The sequence below is a fragment of the Calonectris borealis genome, chromosome 3, assembly GCF_964195595.1.
Source record: "Calonectris borealis chromosome 3, bCalBor7.hap1.2, whole genome shotgun sequence".
NCBI lineage: Eukaryota > Metazoa > Chordata > Aves > Procellariiformes > Procellariidae > Calonectris > Calonectris borealis.
Window position 1 is genome coordinate 21,580,052 of NC_134314.1, and position 21,455 is coordinate 21,601,506.

Consider the following 21,455-nt stretch of genomic DNA (forward strand, 5'->3'; position numbering starts at 1 on the left):
CCCTCCTCTAAGTTCCATTTAGGGTTCAGAGACCACATAAAACATCAGCTTTGAGTTTTACATACAATGCAGTAGGTTTGGGCACCTAGAAACAACTCTGAAGAAGGTAGTGTTACAATGTATTAGGATATTAATATAGTAGCTTAGGGATTAAGGGTACTTGTCCAGAAAGCGGGAGGTTAAGGATGGAGGACTCATCTAACCTTTAGGAAATCATACCTGCATCTTTTACCTCTGTAAAGAGTGCCCTACTTTCTAAGTGTGTCAGTCAGGTTAGGTGAAAAGCACTCCAGCAATTCTGTTCAAAAGACACTCAGCAATGAAGCTTGGTTAGTCTCAATTCACACTGGGTTGCAGTTTACACTTACCATTGTTAACATCATACGAAGTATTTAATCGATGGGAGCCTCTCAAAGATTATTGAGTAATTCTTTTGCCTTGCTTTATTTTCATCTGGCACCATGATCTCTTACATATTCAGTCATCTACTTCAAGATGGGACTTCTAAAACATCATCCTCCAATATAGTTTGAACACATTTCTTCTTGCTGCTTGCATTCTGGGTGGCAAAGACCTCTTTTGTAAATACCTAACTCAAGATTACGAATTGTATTCTATGATCCAAGTGACTATGTACTGGGTCTGGCTGGGATGGAGTTATATGGTGCTGTATGGTGCTGTATTTTGGTTTGTGACTAAAACAAAGGGGACACAGCCAGAACAGCTGACCTGAACTGACCAAAGGGATTTTCCATGCCATATAACATCATGCTCAGCAGTAAAAATTGTGGAGAGTTTTCTGGGGGAAGCAGCCATTGCTCAGAGACTGGCTGGGCATCAGTCTGCTTGTAGGAGGTGGTGAGTGATTGCCTTTGCATCACTTTTTTTGCTTTTACCTTTGTCTTTTCTTCACTTATTAAACTATCTTTATTTCAAAGGTTTTGTTGCTCTTGTTCTTCCTGCTCTCTCCCCTGTCCTGCTGGCAGGGTGGCTGTGTGGGTGCTTAGCTGTTGGCTGGGGTCAACCCACCACAGTACTAAAAGAGATGCTGGTGGCAAAGGTAAAGATACTGAATTACTTCACTAGTGCCAGCCATAGTGTGAGCCATTAAGAGACAGAAGCAACTACATGCTTCTTGGGTTTTTTGGTGTTATGGTGTTGGTTTTTTCCTGTTTGTTTGTCTTTTGGTGTTTTGATTATTTTAATTTTTTTTAATTGTAGCTCTAACAAATGTTTTCAAGAATTTTCTTTGGGTTTTTTATTTTGTTTTGTTTCACAATGGCATGTCTGGATACCTTGGTGTTTAGACTTTTTCCCCTTTTGTTCTTAACTTGTACCATTTAGGAATATCTGCTGGTTCAACCTTATAGCATGTGAGGAGGTGCACTGAATAGGCACAAACTCGGATAACCTGCATTTTACTAAATGGAAGACTACGTGTAATTGTTTGTCAGTTTGGCTCACAGGTGTTAAAGACTTAAGACCCACTGGGGTAAACACATGGGAGAGAAGGCTACAAGATCTGGGAATTGTAGGAAAGGAGGCCAATTTGTTCTGTCTGCTACCTACCATCTTCACAACTGGCACTATGGAAATGCTTATGTGGATAGCTGATCCTGATTGTACCAAATACATAGTTTTGTTTCTTGACCCTTTAACTTCTAGCAAGGTTAAAAGGTGATTACTTCTCTGCAAGACAAACAACTAGCTGGTCTGTCACAAACAATTTCACAACAAATTGGCACTCCTGTTTTTCACTGCTTATTACTAGAATTTGCTTTTCTTCACAATTCTTCAAGCTGCTATTATCACACCTTAGTTATGGCTAAGGGTATGGATAGAAACATAAATAACTCAAAATCAGGACTTAGGAAAATCCTGCTTTTACAGGCTGTAATACAATAGACTGTGGAAGATTTAAAATAATTTATTTTCCTTGAAAAATAAGTTTATTTTTAGAAATAGTGTATTGGTGTGGAGAGACTGTGAATACAGAAAATGTTAATTCGGAGATTAATATAGTTTCTGTATTGCTCATCTGAGAGGAAAATTAATTTTGTTTCCCTGGTGGCTAATCAGGTTATCACCCTGTACAACACAAAAGGAACAGTCAGTTCTCCTGAGGGGAGAGAGAGGGGGAAGCAGAGAGGAAGAGTAATTCGGTTGAAATTCACGATGAAGGGATACCACTTGGTATCCACTTGGCTGGGACTTTGGTTTTCAAGATATTGACAATAAACTGTGAAAGGAAATGAAACACAAGGTGACAGTTTGCTGATTCAACAGAATTTTTCAGGTTAGTAAGGATCATAGAATCATATAAGAATCATAGAATGGTTTGGGTTGGAAGGGACTATAAAGAACATCTAGTTCCAGCCCCGCTGCCATGGGCAGGGACCTTGCACTAGATCAGGTTGTTCAAAGCCTCATCCAACCCGGCCTTGAACACTTCCAGGGAGGGGCATCCACAACTTCTCTTGACAAGCTGTTCCAGAGTCTCATCACCCTCACAGTAAAGAATTTCTTCCTAATATCTAGTCTAAATCTACCCTCTTTCAGTTTAAAACCATTACCCCTCTTCCTGTCACTACACTCCCTGATAAAGAGTCGCTCCCCATCTTTCCTGTAGGCCCCCTTTAAGTACTGGAAGGCTGCTATAAGGTCTCCCTGGAGCCTTCTCTTCTCGAGGCTAAACAGCCCCAGCTCTCTCAGCCTGTCATCAGAGGGGAGGTGCTCCAGCCCCCTGATCATCTTCGTGGCCCTCCTCTGGACCCGCTCGATCAAGTGAAGAATAAGGGAGAGCTGTGAAGACTGACAGTAGGACTCAGTGATTCGGTGGCAATACAGTAGAAGGTGATCTCCTGTACGGATGGCAGGATAGACCGGTTGTCCAGATTGTCTTTCTTCTACATACTACCTTCTGTGAACAGCCCTCTTGTCCACAGTGTTCTCTGCAACAACATTTGAGGGAAACCCAGGAAAACCCCCATTAAAGGCTACTCCTGAGAATACTTCCTTGTCTGGCATTTTGTGGTGCGGGCTGGGTGCTCTTCTCTGTACTTAGTGGAAGAGGGAAATAAGATTCAGAAAGATTTTAGTGAGTCCCCGAGGTGAGAACTGCCCTATGATGAAATGCACTAGAAGCACCTATTTGTATCCACCATAAGCAAAACGTAGATGACATGATGGTTTTTCATCACTGGAACTTTTCAAGATTTGATCGGGCAGGGTGTTAGATAATCCCATCTAGGCTCCCCTTCCCATGAAAGATTGGGCCGGATGATCTTTTGAGGTCCTTCCCAACCTGGGCTGTTTTATGATTCTATGCTTGGGCCCCTCACTACAAGAAAGACATTGAGGTGCTGGAGCCTGTCCAGAGAAGGGCAACGAAGCTGGTGAAGGGCCTGGAGCACAAGTCTTATGAGGAGCGGCTGAGGGAACTGGGCTTGTTTAGCCTGGAGAAGAGGAGGCTGAGGGGAGACCTCATCGCACTCGACAACTACCTGAAAGGAGGTTGTAGCGAGGTGGGTGTTGGTCTCTTCTCCCAAGTAACTAGCGACTGGACGAGAGGAAATGGCCTCAAGTTGCGCCAAGGGAGGTTTAGATTGGACATTAGGAGAAATTTCTTTACTGAAAGAGTGGTCAGGCCTTGGAACAGGCTGCCCAGGGACATGGTTGAGTCACCATCCCTGGAAGTCATGTAGATGAGGTGCTTAGGGACATGGTGTAGTGGGCATGGTGGTATTGGGTTGACAGTTGGACTCGATGATCTTAGAGGTCTTTTCCAACCTTAATGATTCTATGATTCTATAATTAGTTCAAATGTAAGTTTGAATGAAATGAATTTCAGGATAATAAATGGTTTATTTCCATTAGCTAGAAAAGGCAGAAATGAGGGTCTAGTTATATAAAATGAAGAACTAGGTGCTAAATGATATTTTCTCTTACTATATCTTATTCTTACATTTTTATAGTAAATCAGTGTGTTTCACACATTTTCAGTATTTCACACAAATGTTATTCTAATTGGAATTTTATTCACTGACCCAGGAAAGTACTTAGAAACATTTCTTTCTTTTTATTTATGAGTAGTCTCACAGAAGGGAATCACTAAATAAACAATATCCATTAAAACAGAGGATCCATTCAATGGGGATTGGTTTAGATTTTCAGAATTTGAACTGCTTTTAGCCAGTAGTTATCAAGCATTTTTGTCAGATCTTTGATAGCTTCAGATGTTTATTGTAATACTATTTAATGTGTTGTTGGCGTGTGTGGCAGGGAGTGATGAACTTGTGCTTCAATAGGCTGATTCAGATGGCAATCAAAGTTTTTAAATACCTGAGCAGGATCATGACACTCACCCCACATATTCTAATTTGTAAGTGCTGTTTTTACAGTAGTTTAAATCAGATTCTTTACTAAACTAATTCAATCCCTGTTCGTGCAATGCTAAGAAGGTGAGAATTTTATTACCATTTAAATGTACTACCACAGCAGGTGAACCCTTTAGGAGCACCTGCAATCCCAATGGATCGAACTATACCAAAGGCATAATCCATAAAGACTATATGTGCGCACACACACGTATGATATATATACATATGACATGTTATATATACATATACATTTATATATGTAAAAGACTATTCAATTTATTTGCAACCCCTGAAATACTAATTGTGATCACCCAAAGGACATTCCAGCACCTACAATAGCATCATAAAAAAGGTAATGTACGTTTTTCATATTTTCACCATTAATTCTTAAATAGTAAAGGACTTTTAATTTTTTCTTTGCATTCTATTTTATTTCCATGGCAAGCAGCCCAGCATACAGTTTACAGGGAAAAAAAAGAAAAGATGATGTGTTCATTGATAAAACTGATATAGTTCCTATTCTGGGAAGAGCAGTTGCACTCCACTGAACAGAACAGAGGTAACTACCAGGATTTTGCATTTTTGCCTTATTTTGTGCTTTAAAATACTTATTTTACCTAAGGGGTGTAAAAGCTATAATAAACAATGATGGAGACTCAACATTGGAATAGTACATTTGTGTCACAAGTGCATGTATCTTACTAGGAAGAAGAGTCACAGTAAGAGTGCAGAAACTATAACAAATACTAACAGCCAAAATTAAGCTTTTAATAATCACATGTATGACAAACCTGACTATAGCACTATGTCTTTATAGTAAAAAAGAGTAACCTCATATGAAGCAAGGCTAGAGACAGAACAGTACAGACACAGGATATTCTGTATACTATTAAAAAATCAAAGTGGAATGACTTACCACTTCTTCATGGGTAGCACTTTCTACATTTATACCATTAACCTAAAAACAGATACGATAAGGAGAAAATGATTTGCAATGTGTAAGTTAGTTAATGAAATAAACATAAGGCAAGTATGAAACAAGTGTCTGTGGAAAAAGTGAATGTTTACTGACCTGTATTATTGCATCTCCTATAAATAACATTCCTGTTTGGTCAGCTGTGGGATTACAGAAGGAGTACAATTTAATTGAAAGTAGTACTGAAAAATAATGCTATAGTCTCTTCCAGCAATTGGTTTAGCATGCTGTTTGTAACCTTCATCTGAAACTGATTTGGTTGTGAAAATACCAATGGCATAGCAATCAGTATTCGTCCTATAAAGGTAATAGATTCCTAGCAATTTTAAACAAATTAAGAGAGTTATTTTCCATGCACAAAGAACTTATTTAATATGGAATACAAATGTCATTTCTCACTAATGAAGGATTTCATTAAATTATGTGGAAAGTGTGATTCACACTTTTCATTACTCTTCCACAAAAGGGAAATAGGAATTTCTGAAACTACTTAGCAATTCTTTTCCCCCTGAACAAATTTACAGGCACCGCTATAATTAAGGAGGTTCTGCCTAGAATTTAATACAACTCTTTAACACGAAGTTTGAGTTAGCTTTGTTCCTGTGAATAACAAAATACATTATTCCAGTCTGTAATTTGCATGTTTCCTGCCTTACAGAGTTAATGGGAATAATGTAATGAAACTGCAACAGATACAAACAATGACATTTTGAGGCGTATTTTTATGACATTTTTAAATTTTTTACTTTTTAGTGGAATTTGAGGACGTTTATCCCTTGGAATGTATTACTTAATTGAAAGTAAGGATCTGATCCTGCAAAGACTGATATGATTAAATAAGGCATATTAGTCTTACAGGGTCACAGCTTGAGGCATTGAAGAATGCAATAAATGTTAACAAAGACAGTATTTTGAGAGATGGAAATAGAGGTAGAAAAGAAAGAAAAAACTGCATAGAGTATTCTCACCATTTCTGCGATATAGCTGTTGCCACTACAAATGTACCTTTGGTACAAAATAGCTTTTTTTATATTAAATTTATCTTTCTAATAGATTCTTCATCACTCTTTTGGCAGATAAAAGATAACAGTTCATTAGTCATACTTTTATCAGTACTTAGGAAAGATTTCACTATTTGTTTTAAATACCATGCTACAAGTTGTATCGAAGGTCTTTACACCACTTCTTACCTTGTTTTGTATTTAAAAATATGCACACAATTTGTAATAGCTGGTATAGAAAAAAGACATCCTATGTATAGAAATGCAACTGAATTAAAGCAGTTAAAAAACATCACAAAGCAATGTGAAGTAGCCTATATTGGGTGCTGAACATTAGCTTGGGCATCTCAATACTAAACTTCTGTTTAAGATATTAGTAATACATATACCAATAGTGAAAAACATGTGAATCATTTTTAATTCAATGCTTATGTTAGGCCATTGGGCTGCTTTAGGAAACTGGAAGCATACTTGAATTGGAGATAGAAGGAAGAGGGTGTGTTTGAAATTCCAGTTGCGGGAAAGTATAAAACGATAAAGTCAAAGGGCGCATGCCTTGCCCACTGACTCAGAACTGAGTGGAGAAATTTTGAGTATGGCTGTATTAGCAAGTGATGAGGCAGAACAGAGATAGATCAAGAATCAAAGCAGCTGGGGCTGAGGCTCCTTACGCCCACACTGTATGGGTTTCAGAGATTTTAATTCAGATCAGTTAGACTGGTCTCCCAGTCTGAATGCTCCCAGGTGATGTGAAGCTGCCCAAGGAAAGCTAGCGCACAAGACTCTCTGTTTTGTGGGCCCCTAAGCAGCCCACCTTAAAGCACACCAGTGCCACACAGTGATGCACTCCTGCTGCCAGTAGTAGCTGTAACAGGCCATAATACGCAGAAGCAGACCTTCCTTACAAGTAATGCAATGGTCCCTGCAACCTGAATCAGTGCAGAGCCTGGACATCAATTGAACGGGGTGTTACACAGGGAGAGTGGGTTCTCAACCTGCTTCAGGAGGACACCCCTGATACGCCAATCCTAGGATATTATTCTGTCTGTGTGGGATCGCAGTAGGACTCACGCTCCAACTCACTGCAGCAAGGCAGACATGTTTATTTATACTTCAACAAGTACCAGTCAATTAATCTGCAGGCCACAAATGTGATGAGGATGGCACATGTGGGCAGCAGGCAGCATTGTTCTCCTGAGGCCCTGTCTTGTTGGCTCTTCTGGGAGGCCAAAGCAGCTGTCACCATTGGGAAGATCAGTTGGAAACAGCAATATTGAAAAAGAAGCACAGTAAAAGAAAGAGGGGTGGGGATGCGAGAGATGAGTTTGGAAAGAATTTCTGTAGGAGGTGAAAACAGAAAAATGTAGGGCTGGTAAGAAAAGAGCATACTGAGCCAGAAAATGCTTGAGTGAAAGATGAGATCCTGATGGAAGAGTGCGTCATGAAGATTTGCAGGCAGGTAGGTATCACCATCCTCCTGGATGTTCAGCTATCCATGACCCACTGCATAATGACACAACAGGACGGTTGTGTAATTTTGTCTTCTGAGAAAATTGCTTAGTTCTAACAAAAGTTATAATAAAATATGTAGACTAGTATCCATGCAAAATAGGAAAGGTAAAATTCCAAACACAGGTAAAATTCTTGAGATAGGGCTAGTTAACAGCTCAAGGCTTGAAGATGAAAAGTATTGACATGAAAAGGTATATAATCTCAAGGAAGAAAACCAGGTAACTGGAGGATGGTAACTCAGCAGCACCAAAGACAAATCCCTTCCAGGGAGCAACGGAGGCTGAACCTTTCCCACCTGACTGCCAGGACAGCAAAGACTCATTGGTCATTCCACAGGGGTGATGAGTACTGCAATATCCCCTGCTACCTACTGTATGTGTTAGCCAATAAATTTTATAGTTTAAGAGCACAAAGCAATTATATCCTGCCTGCAGAGCCTCTACACACAATCAAAGCTGTCCAGATAAGTAAATAAGAAAAGGAGCATTATGTGGTCGATACCAAATGCTCTATGAACTGAAACAAAGCACAGAAAATGAGGACAATTAGGGCATTTGCTCCAAAAGTGCATTGTGCTCGAAACTAACCCAATAATGTAGACACCTCCATGGCTGCTGCCATCACGGCCAGTGACGGTAGTCTGGCGAACTGTGCTTGCAAGTCTGTGATGAAACACTTCGGTTTTGGCCAATTGTATATAATTTAAAATCAATGATGACTTCTAACAAAAATATTTTCCACAAATCAATATGTAGAGGACATGTCACTACTATGCAGAAGTTACAATATAGTTTACAAGTATATTAGAAATAAAGTGATTGGAAAAACTCCTTGGAAAGAGACAAAAAGGCAGTCTTGTTTCTCTCAGGCATACTTTAAATCTGAAGACAAGACATCTGCTGATGTTTTCATTAAGTCATATGTTCTCTATATGACAAAAACATTAAGTAAAATGTTCCAGGCTATGTGGGACTTTTTCTCCCACTGGTAACATCCTCATACACAAGGGTGTCTATGAAAGGCTGCTCTGCAATTACCAGTCATTGCGTGAATCAGTACTAAAAACAGAACACTTGAGAAAAAGCTTTGGGATACCAAGGAGCATATAACCTTATTCAGAGAAACAGTAAATATAACTTTTTTATAATCCAGTATGCCTCTTGAAGTTTTACTTGAAATAATATTTTAGTAGCAGTGAATTGAACATAGTCAAAAAAAGACTTTGAAAAAGAAAATAGGCACAAAAGTAGTGATAAGCAGAAATGTACCAGGCTGTAAAAAAAAATGAAGTGTGTGCTACAACAATTAGTGCTACATCACCTTTACTCTACATCTTAATTATCTTTAAAAAGGCTTAATATTGATTAAATGCTGTACATCATTGATTAAATTCACAAGTGATACTGAAGTAGGAGGAAACCATCAGGGAAACACAAGGGAGCTTATGTTGAAGAAATGATAAGAAAATAACCATTAAAAAAAAAAAACTTATTTTTGAGAATATTAGACTTGAAAAACTTTTCCAAAAGCAAAGGATCCATCATTCTAGTATTTAAAAAAAAAAAATCAGGCAGAGCCATGAACTATGAAAAATTATTTTGCACTCAGTGAGAAGGGAAAAGAACCAGTAATTCTTTCTAGCTTTGCCTTGTTTCCTTTTCCTATCCATTAGGGCCGAAGAAGGGATGTATTAAATTTTCCAAAATTTGCAAGACTGTGAAATGATAAATTTACTGAACAGACTCTTGGAAAGTTCTGACTTACCACATGTTAAATGATGCACAACTCTATGCAGATCTGAGTCTGTGAATAATTTGATGTCCTTGTATTTTTCAAGATTGATCACAATACATATTTTCACTCAATTTTTGTTGAATTCCTGAATCACAAGAAACATACCAGGTACTGTGTCCTCTGACATTATTAGTGATGCATAAAAACATGCTGCTTAAAGCACACAATGAGCTGCATTGACTTCATGGACCTCTCAATTCATAAGCTTAACTTTAAATATATGTGTAAGTATTTCACTGCATAAAGAAAATCTACAGGAATAGTTAAGAAACTAGATGAAATAAAAAGACTGGAGAAATTGGTATATAGGATGCAAGAGACTTCTCAAAGCTATCCACATGTATTTTTCCCTCCTCTGACATAACTACAGTCAGGACTGTAAAGATACACCTGCTGCAATTTGCTTTTTTTTTTTTTTTTTTGAAGACAAGCAGTTTGACATTTTTAATCTATGTTTTAAAACACAACTATATTAACTCAAACATTGAAAACTGCCTTGTTAGGGAAGTTTTTAAAACTGAACATACTGCTTACAGGACTTGGTTAAATTTCATTTCTTTGTTTAAATTAAAAAAAACCCAAAACAACAACTTTCCAAATTTCTATTTTTGACCATGAGTTTTCCTTAGTTTAGTTTTCTTCCTCTTTATATGTGTCCAGTTTATCATCTAAAGAAAAGCTGTAAGTCACTCAATAATACAATGCGTTTCATCAAATACCCATGTCATTATTCTAATGTGCCAGGTTCCCCACACTGAATTAAGTGGTAGATGGGGAACTGGGACTTCTCTCTCCACTTTTTCTCAGTGCCTATGGAGCAAGTAGAAAAAGATTGTTTCATGTTCCTAAACATATTGTAGCTACCCATCAAGAAGTCACATCCAGATCTAAGCGTACACAAGCCTGAAGCACTGAAGCTCAACACATTGCAAAATACACAGGATGAGAGAGGTGAGACAGGTAGTGGACACAGGAGTAGGCAAAGACTGGATGTAGCAGGGAGCACAGGTTTGGAGAGATAATAATGGGCCTTATGTGAATTAAGGAGTAGGATATTCAGCAGTGCTACTGAAATTGCCATTGATCCTCTCAATACCCTGATCATGAATGCCTTAACGGCAGAATGAATCTCCTGCTGACTCACAGAAAATCAGTGAATAAAAATGCTACTCTGGGAATAGGTTATGGGACTGTTGAAAAGCTGAGGCCATCCTGCAGAACAGTATTTTAGCTGGCACTTTGCATAGCTGCATAGAATACAGCGTTGTATCTGCAAAGTTAACACAAGATAAAACTGGTTTTCTCTTCAGCTTGGACTATATGAAGAACAACATGAACTATAACAGTGCACAGGCACCACGAGCATCACCAGGACAGACTCTACCTTTCATCCAAGCATCTGAGAAAGAACTGATCACTCTGGACATGTTTTCTTTACAGTTTGGCATACGGCAACACGTGCATGCAACTTATACCAAGAATTGTCTAGGACAATATACATGCTAGCAACTGTCAATTTCTTCTGATTTTGTTCCATAAAAGATATACTAACAAACCCAGTCTTTTTCTGCTCTATCCACTGCACCAGATAGGGTCCTGTAGACAACGTAAGGCTGTGTTTTTCTCGTAACACTGTAATGGCTGGTAAAGTCACAGGCAGGGATCCTAGCTGGAAAGCTGATGCGTGCAAGAGGTGGGGATAGAGACTGAATGGGTACATTGGCCAAAAGACAACTACTGCAGCTGCTCTTAGAAGCGCTAATACGGGAAAATCTAGGAAACCACAATTTATAGTAAGGAATTGGCACTCCTGTGTTCAAAAGTGAAAATTATTATTTTGTTCCATATAAAAAACATGCAGTTATTAGGATGGCAAAATCAGGGGGAGCATACAAAAAAAAATTATATCCTTTAAAGAAATGAACACAACTAATTAAATGTCATTTCTTGCTGCTCTGTGGTGACAGTGAAGCTGAAAGCAAAAATCTGGACTGCGTATTTAAATTAGGAATTGCCTAATTTTACTTTCTGCTTCCCTTCTCTTTCCCACTGGCACATAATTCAAAATAGTTTTATAGCTCTTATTTATTTAGTTACTGCCCCGAGATTACTCAGTACTAAGAAGCTACACAGACAGAAGCTAAATGTATAAAGGCAACTAGAGGACAAACATATGAATCTGTAAAATCAAGAGACATTACCTGACATAATATTGCCAAGAAAAAGAGGAAAAAAACTGTATCTAACTACTGTAAGTTCTGACCTTACACTACAACAAAATGAATCTCGGTATTAAACCTTTTACCATATCATGATATGTAGTTGCATCAGATTCCAAAAACTAGACAGAATTAGGATACTTGAATACTTGGATAAGAAACCCATAAAATAATTGCTGCTGCAAAAAGTGAGTCAGTAAGTTTTCTGAGTCAGTAAGTTTTGCTCAAGACATGAATTCATTGTTAAACTAATGCCTTACCATGAGTTTAAGCAAAAGTGTACTTCCAGAAGACACTATGCTATTTGAGATGCAACTGGAATAAATTATGAAGAACATGAGATGATTTATCACTTTTTACAGTGATAGAAATGTTTGTCTCAATAGTTTAGCCAAATTCCATACTAGCTTATGACATTAATTTCTGGCTTTATTTCACTGAAAATACCACTATTGGGTTCATCATAATCTCTTAGAATCTACTGTTAAATAAATTGATATTATTTACTGGAAAGGAAATGGCTTTTGCTTTGAGAAAGAGAAAGGCACTTAACTCATAACAACGGGACATGTTCCTGGAAAAGACCCATTTACAAAGTGTATTGTAGACTCCGTCATATTTTGGGTATACACAAGTACTGCTCTTATTGCCAAAAGGACATTGAAAAGGACCTGAGGGTCCTGGTGGACAACTCACTGGCCATAAGTCAACAATGTGCTCTCATAAACAACATCCTGGTCTGCATAAGGAGGAGTGTTGTCAGCAGGTGGAGAGGTGATCCTTCCCCTCTACTCAGCACTGGTGAGACACACCTGGAGTGCTGTGTCCAGTTCTGGGCTCCCCAGTACAAGAAAGATGTGGTCTTACTGGAGCAAGTCCAGTGAAGAGCCACAGAGATGAAGAGACTGGAGCACCTTTCATGTGACGAGAGGCTGAGAGAGCCGGGACTGTTCAGCCTGGAGGAGGGAAGGGTCAGGAGGATCTTCTCAATGTGTATAAAGACCTGACAGGAGGGGATGAAGAAGAGGGAACCAGACTCTTCTCAGTGGTGCCCACTGATAGGACAAGAAGCAATGGGCACTAGCTGAAACATATGAAATTCCATCTTAACACAAGAAAACACTTTTTTTTACTGGGAGGGTGACCAAGCACTGGCACAGGCTGCGCAGAGAGGTTGGAGGTATTCAAAAGGCATCTGAAGACGTTCCTGTGCAGCCGGCTGTAGGTGGCCCTGCTTGAGCAGAGGGATTGGGCCAGATGACCTCCAGAGGTCTCTCCTAACCTCAACAATTCTGTGATTTGCAAAGGTGCATACAGGAATATATTTAATATGCTTATATATTTTAGCATATTTGTTCAAAATACCATTAATTTGAAATAACATTAACCTATTAAGAAAGTATTTGTTATAAATAAAGATACTCTGAATGAAAAGAGAATTTAGTTTAATTCTCAGGTGTTGACTCTTCTCATGAGAATTATCCTTCATACTCTACGCAGCCCATCTCAGTTTCTGGATCTTTTTGCTGAGAGAAACCTGGGCTTTAATTTTCTAATTCCCATTGCTACAGAAGCAACAGTGACACAGGAACTGTATTCATAGAAAAGAATAAGCATCATGAGGAGCAAAGAATCAGAGACTGGGAGCAGACAGATTTTCTTAGAAGTTCTGAGTAAAACTTGCCAGGGAAAGTAAGAAGAATCATCCTCCAAAATTACACATGGATAGCAGAATCTCATCTGGAAAAAGGTAACCAAGTCAGGTTCCGCTGCAAAAAAACCTAAAGTGATGGACATTTCTAACCATATATATACTTCCTATTTTTAGTGTTTTATCTAGTACTATGCTGTCTCAAAACATGATTTCCTCTGTTCCATTATTGTCTTTTTTCTTCTCTTCCATTTTATCTACCTGTATCTGTCTATCTTTGTGATTTCCTCTCTCTCTCTCTCTATTAATTTTCAGTGTGAGTGTCCCTTATGGGCAGTTCTCTCACCTCATTCTCCACTCTATTCTCAGCTATGATCAGCAAGTATATAATTATTTCTGGAATTATGACCATCTTATGAGATTTTTTTAAAACAGAATTAGCTTAAACTGGGGATTTTACAGTTAGTAACAAAGTACATTGAAAACACGCGACATGAATTGCTAAAACTTTTACCTTTTTTCAAATGAAATGTTTTCATTCTAAAGAAATCAGAAAATATTGAACAGGAAATATGTTACAGAGTTGAATCTATTTTGAGGATAGGTGTTTGATACTGGCTTTGCTCCTTCACCTTCTCCTTTTAGATGACCTCAGCAAAAGATAGGTTTTCAGAACATACTGTTCACTAGAATTTTTTACGGATAAAACCGTTTTTCTGTCAATGGCTAGCATTGAATCCAACTTGAAAGGAAAACTACTGTAAAAACAAATTTCTAATATTTTTCACTGCAAACTATTAATGGGATAAACTTAGCTTTATTACAAATAAATATTGCTTTATATTTTATATATGTCAAAAAGTAAAATGAGGATGATATACAAGAACAATTAGCAATCCCAAAAGCATACCAACGGGCATTAAGGAACCTTAACCTTAAAAAACAAATCCTTTTATTCCCTGCCATGACTTTTAGAGGGCAGATAATATTATAACTGTTTTCTGAGGCCAATTTCAAAATATCATTTTGTTACTATTGCCTAATAATTCAGAAAGCCTATGTTACAGCCAAAACTTGCCATTTTTTTACTGACCTGGTGGGGACAATGGCTGCATGTATACCAAAACTGAGCGGACTAGAATCTGGAAAAGTCCCGGGTGTGACAGTATTTGTAATTAAATGTGCTTTGAAAGACAGTATGGAAAAAAGCTTTAAAGTTCAGTTTTATTTCTACCCATCTATCTCTTAGCAGTAACTAAAGCAAAAATGATTAAAAGGCTTTTGGATGGTTTTCTGATTGCAAACAGGTTTGTGTCATGAGTTGCATTGCCAGTTTATCACATGATCTGTAAATCATGTGATTTACATGTAAATGAACTGTGATTAAATAGACTTTAGACCTACTTTAGGAAACAAAAGGAGAAAAATTCAGATGGTCTGAGTTTCCTGCAGAAGTCCAGGTATTTGTATGTCTCGGTGCAAGATCCCTAAGCCCAACCAAATGGCAATGTGGTTCTTGTAGGCGTTTCCAAAGAAGTAACATTACAGTATGAACTCAGTGAAGAAAACCTAGACACAACAGATTAGTTCTTTAATTAAGGAAAGAGGCCTAATGTAGCTCAGACTAGCTTGTAGGTGTTGCAGAAGAGAGAGCCCACAGGAATGGTTATCATGATAAATTCTTACTAGAGAAAAATACTTCCAGTTTTACATGTATTTAGTAAAACAGTTCTTCATCATTTGATTTTGCCTTTATAGAAAAATATCAATTCTCAAAGTAAGGAAACAAAATTGGAACATTAATAGTGTAACTACTTTAAAATTTTGCCTTTTTAAGAAAAGTCACGACAACTAAGATATGACTACAAGAAAGGCAAAGCAGATTTTTTTTTTAAATGTATCTTCAGAATATTTAAAGTGCTACATTACTACTGTCATTTATTACTTGGGATACTTGCCTAACCACAGCTAATAAGTCTCTTGAGTTTGAAAATAAAAGTAAAAATACTCGTGCATCTTACATGGACAGAATTCAGAAATAAGTAGCAATAACTAAGAAGCCAAAGCAATAGTTATAACTATCAGTAAGTTATATTTTGTTTAAAAAAAAAAGTTCTACTAGCCAAGAATAGCTAACAGTCCATTAAGAGTCAGTGAAAAGCTATTTAAAATTGCAAAAATGTGGTATTTCTAGGAATACGGTTAGTAGTGTTAGAAGCTCTAGGTACTCTATGTGTATAATCAATCTAAACTTGATAATATTTTCAGAATTATTACAATATTTTTTCAGGTAAAAAGAGTTGTGTGCATTTTAAAATTAATTAATCACTAAGTGAATAAATTGACAAAGGAATGTAGTACAATGCAAAGGAAGATTAATCTGATCACACAATTGCAATATTCTAAGGCATAAAGTTAACTCTAATAGGCATATGATTAATATCACATGCAAAAGGCTTTCTGAGCTGAATAACATAATATAAAGTTAGACAAGTTATGAATAGGTAACGTTATATGAGGAAATAAATTATAATCATCTGGCATCTTCAATCTTTTCTTCCAAAATATGTTACTAAGTTTCCATTAAATTCTATTATAGTATGCCAAAAAATTTTAAACGCTGTAGAGGTGATAACTGGAAAACAAACTTGGAGACTAAGGGGGGATGCCAAAAGTAGCAGAAATACATGCTTTAAATGAGTCACAAGAAAAGAAGAGACATAGTTCCAAAAATAGCCTAAAAAGTCTTTAGTTCAGAAACCAGTAAGGGAAAGATAAGAACAGTGAAAAGACCAAAAATAGACCTTTTCTGAAATTGTCAAAGGATGTTATTAAATTTCTTATATTATTCCATGTGACATTATCTCTAAGCAGAAGGATCATTACATTTGCTCTTTCCATTAAATATTCTATATGATTCTTGACTGCTTCAGCCCCAAAATAATCTGAATGAGTTTTACTCTGATTTTAATTAGTATTTTTCAGTGCAATGGGAATCTTTGTTACAGCTAAAAGATGTTTTCTGTCTAGCTGCTTGCTTCTCCAGTTTCTGTTCCAAAGCACTGTGATAAAAGGAAACTCCAAATTCAAAGTCCAAAACACCATCCATCCTCAGAGGGACTTCAGGTAGTTCACTCCTGAACATATTATCTGAATGAAAACATACTACATAGTTCTCTAATTTCTCTGCACAGAATAATTATCATTAACCTTTTTCTTCAACCTAGACTATAGTGGTAACAAATTCCAATAGTAAGTTTAAGTGCTATTTCATTAGATTTCTGCAGTTCATAAAGGAACTACATTGTCAATCACAGGTAGGTGAATGGAAGAAAGAACAGAAACTGTACATGTCAGTGGCATCCTAAGGCCACAGTTTATTCACTCAACTGCTATTTGGAACAGATGACAACTAAAAAATATAATGTATTTTTCATACCTTTTTCTAGTTTAGACTACAAGAATGATAACCATAATATTATAGGTCCACTGAAATTACAAATAATGTTTTTCAGATTTTATATCTACCTTTTTGTTTCATAAACTGCAAAATGCACCTTCCAAAGAGAATATTCATCACAAAACCCAATAGAACTGAAATACAATTTCCAGAAACATTTTATATTTTAACATAGTTGTTAAGCAAAACTAATTATCTTTTATTGAAAGTTGATTTTCACATTCATGAAGAAGAATTTGATCATTAATATACTTTTTGAATACAATTTCTTTATACACTTAACAGAAAAGCGTTACTCAGTATCCGGAACCTAATGCACACATTTTTAGACACACACACACATATATATCTATATGTATACATATATAAAGCCTCATTTTGGGAAAGTACATAAGCAACTGCCTAAATCTAGAGCTGGACAGCTAATTCACTGTTTCTGTTTTTTAGCCAAACCAAAGGAATGAAAACAAATTTCAAATTGACCTAAAATTGTAATGCTTTGGTTTTCTCTGTAAAAAATGAGTTCTGGATTCATCAAGCTCTTAAATCCTATTAAAAAAATTAACACAAATTCTAAACAAAACAAAATTTCTAAGTGAAACTTACAAATATTTCACCCCACATTTTCTTCTGTACAGGAATTATTTATGAATAATTTTAATGCATAAAAATATGCATTTCATTGTAACAATGAAAACATTACCATCTTAAAAACATTTACTAGATCTGATTTTAAATATATGACTGTTCAGTTAAATAAACACTTAAAAAGTAACTCTTTGCATCCTTCTACCCAAAGAATTCTCTAGATTTAGGTCAATAATCTAAGTCTTTTGCTTCAGCATTTAACCCTCAAAACAAATCTCAATAGTATAAATTGTTCTAGAACCTCAACTCAAGAATTCATCTACCTGTATGCTTCTCACTAAATATACGACTGCTATTTGTCTCATTGGACTTTAAGTATGTTCTTAATAGTAGGTTGAATAAAAATACTTTCCTGAATCGGAAATCAAAGTACCTTCCTTTTACTTGTTGACTGATCTTTAACAGTTCATGAAGATGTCCTTTCTATTAAGAGGTACTGCCTTTTGCAGCCTGCCTAGTCTTGAGGAGGCAACAACAAAAAAAGAAATCCAAAATGCTAAGAATGTTCTTCTATGCCTTTTGAAAATAAATCTAGAGCTGGAGGCATAGGTCCAAGAGAGAGAACAGTGAGTAGATGCTATCTTCATATATCATTAGCTTTCCAGTAATAAAGAAAAATAACACTGGCAAAGATAATTAAAAATCAATGATAAAAAACATGAATAATCCTAAAAAAAATTGAAGAAATTTGTAAGTGATATTAGGAAACAGTGTACAAATTCGACTGGACATTAGGAGAAATTTCTTTACTGTAAGAGTGGTCAGGCCTTGGAACAGGCTGCCCAGGGAAGTGGTTGAGTCACCATCCCTGGAAGTATTTAAAAGACGTGTGGATGAGGCGCTAAGGGACATGGTATAGTGGGTATGGTGGTGTTGGGTTGATGGTTGGACTCGATGATCTTAGAGGTCTTTTCCAACCTTAATGATTCTATGATTCTATGATTCTATGAAATATTAAATAACATCCAGCTTCAAATGTCCTATGTTCAAGTGAGGCCTTTCTTATGTTCAAAGATGGCCTTGTGTTCAGTCTTCACCTTCATTAGCATAAGGCATCATGCAAATTTTTGATCCATTCTGACTTCCTTAAAAATGCAAATACCTCCATTTGGGCTTAACTCATCCTTAATCTTGACCTTGCTGGCTCAGTGGAATGAATCTCCAAGGCTGACGAAGCAAAGGTGAGTACAGCTGTAGGGATGAAGAACATCAGCTACAAATACAACCATGCTGTGCAGCTTAACTGGTAATCTCACATCATGCCCACCAACTTGTTCAGACTAGGCTTGGTTACCCTAGTTGTAGCACCCTTGTGGATGACTGAAGTCAACACAGAAAAAAACACCTATGGGGGAAGTATCACATATGCTTCTATACTAAATCATCTTTGCTCAGCATATAAGTGTAAGTGAAACTGTTAAAAGCCCTCATCAAACTGCCACCATGTCCTCCAAACAGATGGTCCTGAATGCAGGCAGCCAGGATGTGATACTTGGACATGGTCTGTGTTTGCAGAGCACATGGTTTTAAGCCAAGAATGTTTCAGTGGCTGAATCTCCTGAGTTTGTTCCAATCCTGCCAGGGTATACAGCATCGCCAGTCAGAAATGGACTAAACACATGAAATAAAAGATTTTTCAATACAGCAGAATGTGAGTTATAAGTCACCTTTTATCACAGAAGGTGGGAAAATGCTTTCAAATTAAGGTTTTAAGCAATTTTGGCTCTCAAGAGTGGACCTTTTTTGAAACTGGCAAAATGCAAACTATCCCTATTCTACCAGGTTTTATTTAATTTTATTTAACTATTTTCATGACGTTTCAGCGAGCTGAACCCACTGTTCTGTTTCACTGTTGCTGCTTGTCTGACTCCACCTTATATGAGATATGAGCAGAGCTCGCAGCAGTAGCCAGGTTATTACAGCAGGTCTCACAAAAATGGAAAGTTGCATTAAGGTAACAAAATGTGTTTGCTAACTTGATAATTCTGCAACACAACACAGAAATTTGATTGCTTGATGTTTGTACAATTAAAATTTCCAATACTATATGCAGTAAGTCACTTGTATGTATGTGAGGTTCAATTTCAAAGTTCGTTTGTCTTTACAGTCTCCACCCTTTAGATTCCTCAAGTTCATAAGGACTATTTAATATTAAAAATGGGAATAATAGATAACAGAAAGAAAGATGTAAACACATGAAAGCTCGTACACTTTATCCAGTGTAAGGATTCTTTAAAGTATATTTAATGGATCTGATGAAATATCTTATGGATTCACTGTACAACAAGTAAGCCTGAATAATCTGATCCTTTCAAAAGTCAGGATATTCAGTTACACATCTCTGAGAACAGGACTCTACATCTATTTGACTGTAAACCTACTGCAGTCTTTACCATAAATAAATTGTTAATACTAACTGTAACACATATAAAAAATAATACACACCTAGAAACTATTAAAAAAGCACCACTGTACAATGATTGACTCTATCTTAAGCCAGTTTCAAAAGGAAAAGCAGTACTGTATTAAATTACCTAGAGGAAGCATGAATCAGTCTTAGAAAATCTTACTGAGAAGCTTCAACATCAATAGTACTTTTCCATAATCTGGGAGATTATTAGTAATGTTGCTAATATGCTGAGTCAACCAGATGATTTGACATATAGGGAGGAGAAAAAAATCCTTGCTTTGGAAGTGAAATAATTACCTACGGGATTAAAATTACTCTGTAGCTAATTATATCACTTTACTTTTGAATTTATAAATCACAGAATCATAGAATGGTTTGGGTTGGAAGGGACCTTAAAGATCATCTAGTTCCAACCTCCCCTGCCATGGACAGGGACACCTTCCACTAGATCAGGTTGCTCATTGTGTTTGCATTTACTTGTTCTCATTCTGCCTGGCACAGGACTTTTGTCCCTCTGCAATTAACTTAAGCAAAAGCTTTGGTGGTATGAAAAAAATGTAACCTTTGTTAGAATCCACAGAAATGTACAAGGCCTAAACTCAGTGATGAGTCATTGGCACTAGCAAAACTTGCTCTTACTTAATACTGCTGAGGAGGGCATGTGCTCAGGAAAAACTCAGGGCATTCTTTACTGCGATTTGTAATACATTGGACATTAGTCTCCAGCACTGAATGACCACTTAATCTTGTCTTTCAGAAATGTAAAGTTATGCTCTCGAATTGAGTTTCTGTGTGTGTTTCAGTGAACTTGTTCAGGAAAGTCTTAATGAACAGAGTGATCTAGGATAACTTCATTTGAAAGTTATAAACACAGTGATCACAGCTGAGAGGTCTCTAAGCCAGTCAAACTGTAAGAATAGTATTATTACCACTGTTGATACAGAAGTGCTTGCGTTGAATAATGAAATCAAATACAATTGAAATGTTCACCCTGTCTCAACAACTGAAGTGCAAATGCTTCAGCTGCTGCTTAGGTCAATACCAACAAAACCACTTCTCCTTTATTTGAAAAATTTAACGAGTACAAAGATAGCTACTAATTACATTATTTAGGATAGCACAAAGGTTATACAGATATAAAAAAGAAGCAACTGTTTTATTCTATTATACTCCTAGCTTTGGAACTATAAAATAGTACTGTATCCAAACAAAGTAAGGTTGGAAATAGGATTTTGCAGTGCTGTCCTATAATGGGCATTAGATTTCACAAAAAGTATCATAACATTTTAGGAAATCAGTAATTTAGTCAGTAGGGAGAATTTTACTCACGTAAGTTTGGATATTTTACTCAAGGACCCAAAATAATAAAATCCCTCATAGTAAAATTCCTGATAAGAAATCCCTT

At 36.7% G+C, this 21,455-nt stretch overlaps 1 protein-coding gene across 1 annotated transcript in view; it reads right to left on the bottom strand.

Moving 5' to 3' along the window:
• SNTG2 (syntrophin gamma 2) overlaps window positions 1-21,455 on the bottom strand; it is a 326,817-nt gene that overhangs the window by 137,365 nt on the left and 167,997 nt on the right. Inside the window, exons 5-6 of the mRNA XM_075145143.1 lie at window positions 5,452-5,495; window positions 5,296-5,337 (exon numbers count right to left, since the gene is read on the bottom strand). Of these exons, the coding sequence (XP_075001244.1) occupies window positions 5,296-5,337; window positions 5,452-5,495 (86 nt within the window). The remainder of the gene's footprint in view (window positions 1-5,295; window positions 5,338-5,451; window positions 5,496-21,455) is intronic.